The sequence below is a fragment of the Pelobates fuscus genome, chromosome 2, assembly GCF_036172605.1.
Source record: "Pelobates fuscus isolate aPelFus1 chromosome 2, aPelFus1.pri, whole genome shotgun sequence".
Classification (NCBI taxonomy): Eukaryota; Metazoa; Chordata; class Amphibia; order Anura; family Pelobatidae; genus Pelobates; species Pelobates fuscus.
In genome coordinates this window covers 361,491,190-361,504,620 of record NC_086318.1, presented here as the reverse complement: position 1 = coordinate 361,504,620, position 13,431 = coordinate 361,491,190, and the positions used below count along the sequence as shown (strand labels likewise).

The 13,431-nt window shown below is 44.6% G+C and overlaps 1 protein-coding gene across 1 annotated transcript in view; it reads right to left on the bottom strand.

Annotated features, from left to right (window-relative positions):
* The window catches only part of TMEM87B (transmembrane protein 87B), a 55,304-nt gene that overhangs the window by 20,873 nt on the left and 21,000 nt on the right, over positions 1-13,431 (bottom strand). The window contains exons 5-6 of the mRNA XM_063441373.1: positions 8,829-8,885; positions 6,970-7,026 (exon numbers count right to left, since the gene is read on the bottom strand). Of these exons, the coding sequence (XP_063297443.1) occupies positions 6,970-7,026; positions 8,829-8,885 (114 nt within the window). The remainder of the gene's footprint in view (positions 1-6,969; positions 7,027-8,828; positions 8,886-13,431) is intronic.

Here is a 13,431-nt window from a genome sequence, read left to right as displayed (position 1 = left end):
GATGGCAGATACATCTTCGTTAAAGGAATCCTGGCGGGAAGGACGTATACAGTAGCAAACATATACACCCCGAACTCGGGACAAGACAGCTTCCTCCGCAGGACACTGAGAAAGTTAGCCAATTTCACAGAAGGAGTGCTGATAATGGGAGGCGACCTAAATGTCCCACTAGATCCTCTGGTCGATACATCCATGGGACGGAGTTGTGTCCCTGACTCAGCCCTGCAAACTATTCGACGATCCCTCAGAACACTTCGCCTGACAGACGCGTGGAGGGCGCTCCATCCTACGGACCGGGACTACACCTATTACTCCACGCTACACCATAGGTATTCCCGGATCGACTACATATGCATACAGCAGGAAGGACTCACATTCCTCCGAAAGGCTAACATCCACTCGACTCCCTGGTCGGACCACAGTGAAGTGAGGGTGGAACTAGAATCACCACTTTATCGCCCGGCTAGGATGACTTGGAGACTCAATGACACCTTACTCCAAGATGTACCGTCGAGAACATTGATTGCGGATAACATTCGTCGATACTTCGAAGAGAACTCCACAGAAGACGTTTCAGACATGACCATCTGGGAGGCGCACAAAAGTGTTCTGAGGGGCCACCTCATCAGAATGGCCACACAAAAAAAGAGGGAGGCAGGCGCACAGATTAAAGACCTCACCAAACAGATAGCGGACCTGGAACAGATACATAAAAGAACCCAACACGACCTAACTTACCGTGAGCTGACCCTGAAAAGGAAACAACTCACAGACATCCTGGAACGTAACCACATGCGACAGGTGCAACGCTCAAAGGCATTCTTTTACACACACGCTAACAAGTGGGGCAAACTTCTCGCCCAAATGCTCAGGGGCCCGCAGAAACAGGCGCAAGTACACACCCTGCGCACTAGACAGGGCAAGCTTACACAATTCCCAGATGACATCGCTAACGAATTCCGGGTGTACTACTCACAACTATACAACGTCCCTGCAACAGATGGTCACACCAATACCGCACAGAAGAGAATTGAAACCACCAGCTACCTACAAGGGTTCAATCCAGACGCCCTCACCCCGGAAGAAGCGGATGGACTGGAAGCGCCTATCACCGAAGGGGAACTTAAGCTGGCCCTAAAATCGGCAAAAAACTGTAAGACGCCGGGCCCGGACGGGTTCCCGGTGGAATACTACAGAAAATTTAGCGATGACCTAATACCAAGATTGGTGAAGGCCCTTAACAACCTACGTGATGGAGCTTCCTTTCACAGGGAATCCCTGGCGGCGACGATCACAGTGATACCTAAACCGGGGAAGAACACGGAACAGGTGGGTAACTACCGCCCAATCTCCCTCATCAACACCGACATAAAACTCTTCTCGAAGATACTCTCCCTCCGTCTGCAGGCCTTCATGCCTAGACTGGTTCACCCTGATCAGACAGGCTTCATCCCGGGCAGGGAAGCCAGAGATAGTACGCTCCGGCTCTTCATGCTACAACACCTGGCGAAACACTTGCAGAAAAAGCTACTTTTACTATCCACGGATGCGGAAAAAGCATTCGACAGGGTGAACTGGCACTTCATGATGGAGACACTGAGGAGGGTCGGTGTCGGAGAGGGAATGATGACCTGGATCCAGACGCTGTACCATCAACCTAATGCCAGAGTCAGGGTGAATGGAGCCCTCACGGACAGTTTCGAGATTCGAAACGGAACCAGGCAAGGGTGCCCACTCTCGCCACTTTTGTTCGCGCTCACCCTGGAACCGTTCCTTGATAAAATCCGCAACAACCCCCGGATCCTGGGCCTTACACATAAGACACAGGAACACAAAGTAGCCGCCTACGCGGATGATATGCTGTTCTTCTTAGCCGAACCCCTTGAGTCGCTCCCACTACTCATGAGCGAATTCCGGATATATGGAACACTATCGGGGCTTAAGCTCAACCTGCCTAAATGCGAGGTCTTGAATGTGACGGTCAGGGGAGAGGAATGCGCCACCCTGCAACACCGGTTTCCGTTCCACTGGTGCACGGAATATATGTCATATCTCGGGCTCCGGGTCACACCTGAAGCTAGGGATATATATGCGCAGAACTACACACCCCTCCTGACAGACATCCTCGACGACCTTAAGAGATGGAACTTCAACCACATCTCCTGGCAAGGTCGTATAGCAGTCATTAAAATGAACATCCTACCGAGGATATTATACAAGTTCCACACCATACCTCGCACAATTCCACCGGCATTCTTTAAAACCCTCCGCTCTGCGTTCCTCAGATATATATGGAAGGGAGAAAGAGCCAGGATCAAACATGACACACTCTGCCTTCCCAAACCGTGGGGAGGACTGGCCCTGCCTAACCTCCACAAGTACTACCAAGCCACGGTTCTACAACGCATCAGGGACTTGCACTTGGCGTCCCCTCACAAACGGTGGACCTCCTTAGGCCGGGAATTAGCGAACAACCACCTACACCTCTTCCTATGGTACAAGGAAGCTGACGCCAAGAAGGACCTCGGGGAGGACTCGCCAATCACCCAGACCCTTAAGACATGGACCCGACTGAGACAAACTTCCTAAATCTCACCTACCCCGAGCCCCCTGATCCCCATTGCTCATAACACGTACATAGGCGATGGAATACCGCCACCAGCATGGCCGCTACCAAACCAAGATGGGTTCATACCGCTACATATGGCGGTCACAGACAGGGGGATGAAGACGCTACAGGACATATCGGAAGTAGAGAGACCCACGTTGATGCACCAATTTCATTATGCCCAACTCAAACACTTCTATTACAACTTGCCGCATAGAAATAGACTGCACAGAGACTTATCGTGGTTTGAACAGTTATGCTTCCAGACACCCGAGGCGGAGGGAACAGTCTCCATAATGTACCAGCGACTGGCGACAGGTGAGAGGGAGAGGAAAGATACCTTCAAGGGGCGCTGGGAAGACGTACTGGACAAAGAATACACAGAAAGTCAATGGGAGCAAATACTATTGCTGCAACATAAGAGCTCTTCTAGCTCACAATACCAGGAGACGAACTACAAATTGCTATCCCACTGGTACCGCACCCCATCTCTGTTACACCGAATCAGCCCGGAAATACCAAACACATGCTGGAGATGCGAGACTGAGACCGGGACCCTCCAACATATCTGGTGGGAATGCGACGGTATTAAGCCATACTGGGTGAATGTTGGGGACGAAATACAAAAGATACTAGGCGAACCTCCGAACCTGACGGCAGACCTAGCCTTACTGCACCACACGGATAAATCGCTCTCAGTATATAAAAAAAAAAAAAATCGATCCTTCGACACCTCTTGAACGCGGCGAAGACACTGATACCACTGCTCTGGAAGAAGACGCACCCGCCGACGATCGAACAATGGAGACGTAAAGTGGATGATATTAAAAAAGCTGAATCCGTAATAGCAAACCTGCTGGGCAAACAAGAAAAGCACGCGGAACAATGGGGACCCTGGTTCTTCTACCGCTCGCAAAACGCAGATGATGACTGAGAGGGATGTGGGAATACGGGACCCGGGCTTGCCTGATACAACTTCCCTACCTCCCCACTGATCTGCCATATCCTCACCCAGGGGCCGGGGGACAGGTGGGCAGGGACCCCGGTGGGACCGGAGCGGAGGCCTCACCACGGTTGGGAGTGGATATTTGAGGGACGGGGACGAGGGAACGCTATCAGCGCACAGAGTAACCAGACTTGCATGTAACGCGCGTGGGGAGATAGCTATTATCTTATAACGTGGAATACATACGCACTGGTAACCGATGCAACACAAGAGAGACTGACACCACACTGAGCCGCACAGGGGAGGGCAGGCGGATGGAGAGCTGCATATAGGACACACACCACACCTACCACCACACGCACATACCAGCACCTATGACCACCTGAATAGGCACCCACACATACACCTGAAGCAAGACTGGCCCAGAGATGACTCCCCAGACACTGGGTACCTTAGCAGACAGATGGACAGCGGGAACATACTGACTATGGACCACAGTGAACGCATGACCCGACAGCTACCACTTAGACGGCTGGAACAAATAGGGGAACAAGGGGACCACTGACGCTACCCTAGCCCCGTTCCATGCACTGGATACCCTGGTACCAGCAGAACACATGAACACACCAATGGCGAGTCATATCAACTCCCAAACGCAGAAATACTTCAAGGAACCACATAATACCCACTGACGGCTAACGGGGAGGGGGGAGGGGGGGCGGGTGCCTCATGCACCCTAGAGAACACATGATAATAAGACCGTGACAGCTAACCCCCGACCCCGCCTAGTAGTAAACTGCGTCCTGTATTGCCACTCCCACCACAACTGCAACCTGAAACCTACCCACCCAAGCTCAAGTAGGGATATATAGGCCCATACCCGAAGTGCTAGACCCACTCTCCGAGCTCCGAACCACGTCTTACGCCTAACATCATTAGACCCTTGTGTATGTTGTGGTTGGATAGGTCGCTAAACTGACACCTAGAGCATGTACCTCTCGACACGTCTCCTTATGAAAAGCTATGGATACTACGCTCAATTGCCCCACTTGACACTTCCAATGGTTCTCCACGGGATTTGAGTGGCCGCACACGGGGGGTGGGGGGGGTCAACGGGGGAGGGGGGGTATGGGGGGGAGGAAAACAGAAAACAGAATGTTAACATGTTGGCAGTTAAAGATGAGATGCTCATGTTAAGAGGTGACCTGCGTGTCGCTTTAATTGAAATGATAACTTACAGTTTTTGCATGTTACCGTTGATGTACTGATCGCCGGGACCTGCGTGTCCCAATTGTTGTTTACTCAAAGTTGACTAATTGAACGTAACACTTCAATAAACACATATTTACAAAAAAAAAAAAAAAAATCCATATGTGCAGCGTTTCAAAGCAAAGAATGCTGCACATACATGCTCTAGGTACCAAGACCTGGTCATGGTGCTCTGAGTAACCCTTTAGTTAGTGATAAGTTATCAAACCTCATTTCTGTTCAAGAATAGGCATCTTTTAGAGAATCCTATGGCACAAAATCAGCAGAAAACCTTATCTTGAATGTATAAAAATAATCTTTATTGAATGACATAAAATACAAAATATGAGATTCTGAATTAATCTTTATACACCATATAATATAAAGACAAGTAGCACAAATGTAATAAATCTATATACACAGCAATGGATATTAGCATTTCACATAGAGAGAAACGCTGTCAAATTGACAGTTTCAGAAGTTGGAATGAAATTTTTCTAACCTTTAATATTCCCTTTTTTTTTTAATATGTTCAAGACAGATTTGGATTGATTATTTATAATAATTCCGGTTTAGCTTAGCATTAATATATAAATTAAACATTTATGTAGACTTTTCCTTGAAAATTGCTACTGAAGCAGAAAATAATAAGTTATGGTTTATAAAAAGTGCCAACATATAGGTGAATGAACAAAAGAAATTGTTGCAACAAGGCAAACAGGAATAGACTGTGGAGAGAGGCCTGTTCAAACAAACTTACAGGCTTTAGTTAAATTGGTCTTAAAATATGTGGCAACCATGTTTACAAAGTCCACTTACAGGGCAAAAAGGGATTATGTGCATGTGTACCCCACTAATGGTACAACCACTCGATTAAGGACCAAATGTTCTGTGTGGCCTTTTGTTGAGGCATGGTTAATTAAAGGGAATCTCCAGTGCCAGGAAAACAATCCGTTTTCCTGGCACTGCAGGTTCCTTCTCACCCCCCAATTCCCGGTTACTGAAGGGGTGAAAACCCCTTCAGTCACTTACCTGAGGCAGCAATGATGTCCCTCGTCACTGTCTCCTCCTCCGCACCGCTCCTCCTGCTAACTCTGTCGGCCGGTGGGCGAGACTGATCCCGCCCACCGGCCGAGGAGACCTAATGCGCATTCACGGCAGTGCCGCGCATGCGCATTAGCGCTCCCCATAGGAAAGCATAAAAAAAGATTTTCAATGCTTTCCTATGGGGAAATGAGAGATGCTGGAGATCCACACACAGCGTGAGGACGTCCAGCGACGCTCTAGCACAGATAATCTGTGCTAGAATCCAGGACGTGACCTCTAGTGGCTGTCTGTCTAGAAGACAGCCACTAGAGGTGGAGTTAACCCAGCAAGGTAATTATTGCAGTTTATAGAAAACTGCAATAATTACAGTTTCAGGGTTAGGAGTAGTGGGAGTTGGCACCCAGACCACTCCAATGGGCAGAAGTGGTCTGGGTGCCTGGAGTGTCCCTTTAAAATAGCATTCTTTAACCCCTTAAGGACCAAACTTCTGGAATAAAAGGGAATCCAGACATGTCATGTGTCCTTAAGGGGTTAAAAGGGTCACTAGCGGCTTGTTTTTAATATATTGTCTGTTAGGGGATTTTATGGTCTATATCTGTCGGTTTTTACTTTTTTGAATATCTGAAATTGTGGAGATAGTCTTGAGATTGCATGAATTGTTGGCATGATATGGGTTATAGGCGCAGTCTACTTGCACAAGGATGTCTGGATTATGTCAAACATACAATTCTTGGTCACACTGTTTGACCAAAACTTGGGGCCTCCAGCAGCCCCACACTTACACAAGCACTAATGCAGAAAGTCCACTAGCGGATTAGCAATATCAATTATTCCATATATGAAAAGCATTTGTTAGCAAACTATCAATGCCCTCTAAATACAGATTAAATTGATATTGCCATTGAGGAACTGGAACTCCCTGATTAGCAAAATGGGCAAGCAAGGGATGGGCTTCAGATTTTTTGTCAAACTGATCGAGAATAATTTTACCCAGAACTGTGGGACAGCGGCTGCTGGGTAGTTGCACTACAACCCCATACAACTGGATGTAGTCGTTATGGTGCGTAGAATGCCCAAGAGGTTTTACAGCCTAGTTATAAATATAGAAATATTTGCTCACCTGTGTTCCTTTCTCTGTGTTTGATTTCTTGTCATTTTCTTCAGGTTTAGACTTTGCCTTTGAAAATAAAAATGAATTTTAGAGCTGTCAAAAGCAGTGATAGGTTATGTAACCATTGGTCAATTTTCTGTTCGAGATCAGATCAGGCGTCCGTTGGAGAAAAATATAGCCAGAGCCAAAAGGTCAACTTTTAGATCAACATAGTTTTCTTACACAATATTTAGAATTTTACAGCTACAGTAGTCTAACTACTCCCACAAACACTTCTATTCTGAACATTGTGAGGTGACAGGAGAATTCTGGTTTTGATCCAACAGAGAAACACTTGCAAGGTAGGACTGCATAAAAACTGGTGTGTTTTTTTTTTTTTTTTTTTTACCATTTCTTAAGTATTTTTCTTCATTTGAAGAATTTTCACACAAAAAAAAAAACACAAACAAACAAAAGAAAATAACATACAAAACTATTCTTTAATAATGAATGCTACTTTTGGCCCTTACCAGCTCACACTTAATACACTTTGGCAGAGAAGATCAATTTAGGGAAAAGGGAAGTATGTTCTCTAAATAAATGTATGGACGGTTTTCAAAATTATATTCGATACAAAAGTGAGTTTTGATTAATTTTTTTTAAACATATTTCAGCCGCAAACCTGCAGGTAACAAGCTCCAGCACAAAGCAAGCTATAAAATGCAATGTATACTTTGTGCCAGTGAAATCAGATCATTTATATACTGAAATAATCAACTATCAAAGATGTTTCTTTTATTTCACTAAACTGAGAAGCAAAATATAGATTCTTGGCCAAGAATGGCAGAACTAGAAAACTTCCCCAAATCAACTATTTTTGCAATGTTGGCTTAAAAAAAACAAAAATATTTTTTGCCTAGGTGAGGTGTTTTTAAATAAAACTATTACAATCTCTAAGATTTGAAATCTCTGTTTAGTTAATAAGCGAGTGCGCTGGATTCTGTATTTTGTATATTTTGGCCCCAGCAGCACCCTATAATGTATGCATGTTTAGGTGAGTGCAGCCCTCTTGGTTGGATAGAGAGATATATATCTATCATTGTCATTTTTTTTTCTTGATTTCCAGTTTAGAAATTAACCAAAACAATGTACAGATTAAAGGGATACTATAGGCATCAAAACAAGTTTAGCTTAATGAAGCAGTTTTGATGTTTAGATCATGTCTTTGCAGTCTCACTACTCCATTATCTGAAATTTAGGATTTAAATCACTGTTTCTGTTTATGCAGTCCTAATCACACCTCCCCTGGCTGTGACTCACACAGCTTCCATAAAAAAATGGTTTAATTTTCAATCAGATGTCAACTTGCTTAAGACTTTTTAATCTCCTGCCCTGTAAAAAAAAAGGGAAGGCTCCTGCAGGTTTTAGAAAGATGTTAACAGAGCAGGAGAGAAGATATTTTAAATTAAAACACACTATCCACGGCCGGCACGTCCTATAGGCAGACTAGGCGTCCGCCTAGGGTGCTTCTTAAGAGGGGGGAGGGGGCGCCCATAAGATGCACACCTCTATGTGGGACACATTCTATTTTACTTGCTGCAGATCATGCCACTGGGCGCTAGGGAGCACTTACATAGCTGCAAACTAGCGCCCAGGGCCTTCAACCCCAGCACGCAAAAATCAGAAAGCTTCCCCCTACACATCTCTCATATGCCTGCAGCGCACGAGTGCATCATACAATCGCTCCCACCCCTTGCCCTGTCAAGTAGGTGGGAGGATAGCAGGATAGTCAAGTTACTTTAAATATTAATGGGTACACTAAACAATAATTACTGGTGATTAATTTAGATAATCTATAAACATCACATTCATTACAAATACTTCCTCACCGGTGTTTCTTTCAGTTCTTTTGATTTGCTGACACTTGCTGTCGGAGTATATTTTGCCTTTGGAAAATGAAAAAAAAAATGCATTTTAACATTTACCACTACATAGGGAGTTCATACGAACGGAAAACTGATAAGGCAGTAAGAACATTATTTAACCATTGGTTTAAAGCAGACTTCATAGACTATCACACCATTGCCAGAAGGCATAATGTATGTGTTAGGTCATGGTAAATGTAAGCATTTTTTTTTTTTTTTTTTTTTTTTTTAATTATTTCATGTGATTAAAAGGCCACAGTCAGTGTATTGCATAACAGAAGCACAAACTGCTGTTTTTATTAAGAGCGCAATGCCAAACTATTAATTCAATACTATAAAGGATAACCGTTTGGCATTATTTACATAAGAAGTACAGTAGAAAATAGGGTGTGATCGAAATTGTGCTAAACATGCTATTGCATAAGTGTCATTTGTTTAATTTCCAAAGAAGTGAGGAGATTGTAAACTGTTCTAGGCTAGTTGCCCTATGAAGAGTGTTTATTAGTCTCACACAACAATATCCAAGAAGGTAGATGGTTTTCACTCGTTCTGCCTTCTATATCTGGATATTACCTACATGAGCCATGTGACTTTCTTTCTCTATCAAGTTTGGTAAAGTGGTAATTACAGGATAGATTAAAGAACTTGACTCCATTCACATTGGAAGGAAAAAAAGATAACTTGTGTTAGCAATTAGTATGTGTCAGTATAAGTGTTTATATATATATATATACACACACACACACACACACACACACTTTTAAATGTAAAAATATTTTCGTAATGTTTTCTTTATTAAGGAGACAACGATAACAGTTTTCAATCAAAACTGTAGTTGGAATAGATAATATATTTAGATAGATATTACACATAGAAAGAGATATACTGCCTCCATTGTCATTTTAAGAAAGCACACCGAAACCTAGGAACTGCCACGGGACACTCCAAGCAAGCACAAAAACAACTTTAATGCATTTGATAGGTTTTGATATGTTGTATCTTTTTGCATGCCTAAAGGTCTAGATTTTGCACACAAAAAAAATGAATACATTGTTTTGCATAATGCTGCAGAATAGGTCGGCCTCTTTAGCCAAGCTTTCTCATGCCAGAAAGACTGCTTTATAAAATGTATTCACAGAGCCACTGAAAGCAACGTATGATTGGAATTACAAAGCAACCTGCATTAGAAGGACAGGACACCCAGGGAGAACTATAGAAGCTTATTACACTACTTGTTTATAGTTTCTCCGACATTCTGCAACCTCAACAGGAAGTTCAGCGGATGCATGTTTTCTGAATAAAAAATTTTTTTTTCATAATTTATTTTTAAATTTACCTTCACTTCTATCAGAAGTAAAGTGGTTATCCAGTGAGATCTTGGAGCAAGGGGGGCATAGCAAAAGTCTCTGATTTGTACGACTTACGAGGAATTAAACAATTGCCGGATTTGCAAAATGAATTCCCATTAGCTCATCGGGAACTATTTACATACATTTGCATTAAAAGTATCTTCCTCTCAAATAGAACCCCAGGCACAACCAGCCCCGCATAGGTTGTTTAATCTCCTTAAAAAGGGAGCAACACGGGGGGCGGAGCCTGGCTTCCTAGCAGGGTGGACGTGCTACACGATAGCTCCTGAAAACTAGCCGCAAAAACGGGGGATATACCTCGAATTATTGCACACACACCGCTGGGAAGGTAACTACAGAGTGGGGGAGACCCAGGCAAACGTATTGATACCACACATTATCCCGCGATTCACCAGGTCCCCTCGAATCCAGCTTGAGGCCTACCTGCAAACGAGCCAGTGAGAGGCGGCCGCTCTCCTCGTTGGTAACCCTGCAGATGGCAACCTCGACGTACTCACCTCTAACCCCCCCCCCCCCCCCCCCCGGACCAGCGGGGGTCATCCCAGGCCTCGCTGGGGACGATCACCCCCAAGCCATGACCAGCACAGGAGACAAGACCTCATGCGGGCCGAAGCGACCCAGGCACAAACAAAATGGCGGTTCGGACACAGTCCATAAAGAACCGCACAACCAGCAAGCCCCCCAAGTGCACAAGATATTTCTATAACCGGCTATGTGCCAATCTGTGGACCAAGCTTCACGCCCGGGGACAGGCATTCAAGCGGGCGATAAAAATGGTAACGGCATGGATCCGCCCGGCGACAAGATGCCAAATAGGCGGGAATCCCCCCCCATACCTCCACAGCAGTCCCTCGACAAAGCAGAACCCACAAACCGTCACGGAGGGCCAGCACCCATACCCTCATGCCGGCGAGCAAGCAGGCGACTTACCGACGAGCAAGTTCTGCTCACACCTCAGCGACTCCAACAACTCTCAGCATGCAGTGCACGGCTCCACACACTAGCACCCACGGTGCCGACCACGATATTGACCAGGAGACAGCACAGCACCATACCAGCAGGACACACAGACGGAGATCCCCCACACAGCCCGCAAGAGAGAAAGACTGGGAGAGCGGTGCCAACAATGAGACCTTCACAACGGGACTTTGTGCTGATGCACCACCTACCGCAGGGAATACTCACCCAGCCCCGTCAAGGCATCGGCTGACCCCACAGGGACTGAAACTCTAACTCAGGCATAGTATCATCAGACACTTGACTCTCTTTGCCCCTCTGGAACTCACACGAATGTCTGCTGACGTATATAATTTATTTTATGATTCTTACTATGTTCAGTCTTGTTTTCCTACATATCCCATCACTCGCAGCCAACACGGAGGCTATTAAGCTAAGATGCTAATGTAGCTAGGGGGTTTTACTTATAACTTTTACTTTTCAAATACTTTTCAACTTATGCTCCACACAGTTAACCCTCTGGCACTGCACTTATCTAGCCTGTATATTTTTCATAAAATGCGCAGATTAAGCTAACGAGTTCAACTATAATTTGTAGTCAATAGACGTCTATGTTTTGTTTGCATATCTAATTTAAAAAATGTGCACTACTTCGAATGCCATACTTGTAAAATCGATATGTCATGCCCACGCTTACGTATGTCATTGTGGCAGAGTAAGCCGCTATGTTCACTCTTGCACGCAAAAAATTCAGAATTTATAAAAAAAAAAAAAAAAATGCATGTCTAGCCTGTAACTGAGCTTGTTTACGCTATAACACCGTGCAAACATTCACGCCGATACCAAGCTTGTATGAATACCTATATATGCTGTTGGGACATTTGCAAATGTTATGTACCTACCCACACATGCCTAGCTGTTCATACCACAACACTCTATTCTATAAGCAAACTACGGATTTCATATTACATCTTGTTTTATTCCTGTTTTTACTTGATTAAAAAAAAAAAAAAAGTGCAGCACCTCTTGATTATCTATGCCAATTGTTAGCAACGATATTGTGTATTGAACATGTCACCGCTTAAGCCTGTAATCTCATCTGCACTCAAAAATAAAGAATTTTAAAAAAGGGAGCAACACATTTAAAATCCCTGTCCTTATGCTATTCGGCTCTTGGTGAACCAGAGGAAGAACAAAAGCTACACTACATGCAAAGCTAGGAAAAAGAACTTGGTAAGAAGTTCCAACTCTCACAAAGGCAGGAGGCTATTAGATGAACTAAGGTAGCCTCTAAAAGCATATCCATGTGGGAAGCGTATGCAAAATTACAGATGAGGTGGTATCTGGTGCCCCTCAGATTCTCTCAAATCTATAAGGATGTAAATCCTACCTGTTGGAGATGTCAAACCGCCATAGGCTCTCTTAGCCATGTATTTTGGGAATGCTTAGAGTTAAAGCAGTTCTGGAAGTCAATAACAGCGTTAGTAGACACTATATCCTGCCTCAGGCTGCCCAGATTGTCCGAATATTACATGCTCCACATGATCCCTAACCTTAGAACCGTGCCAAACAGAATAATTATTTAAAATTTAGTAGCGGCAAAAATTTGCGTTGCTCGTCACTGGAAAAGCACTATAGCCCCACCAATAATGGAAACGATTTAAAGAGTGGATTAGATATGCTCATATGAAAATATGTCCTTAACCCTGCAGGGTAAACCTTCCCATCATCAACGAAGGTGGGGGGCTTGGGGTGGGATAAGGGATCAATTCCTCCTAGACAGTGAGGGAAAGCTGGGAGACCCTGAGTCGGGCATACCACTTTTAACTCATGAGGGGCACTGCGCTAATTTACTAGCTCCCTAGGCACTGTTTACTGACCAAGGTGGCGAATGACCAACTAGGCGCATTGTACTCGCTACTGACCAACCCAGGGCTGAGGACGGACAGATAATGGGATGGAGGAATCTGACCTGGGGCAGTCATCTTAGTCATGCTAGCTAAAGTTATGCATGAGGTAAAATTAGCTCATGATCTCCAGTGTGTATGGAGTGAAACCAACCCTACCCCCTCCTTTTTCTCTCTTTTTCTTTTACCTACCAATCCCTCTCTGTCTTAGCGGTCAAACAACCAAGGGTACTGATGACGACAAAAGCTCCTCATGGTACAACCTTTGCAGTTGAAGTATTAATCAATGCTAAACCCATAATGTAGCTTTACCCGATGTACCTTCTACATGTA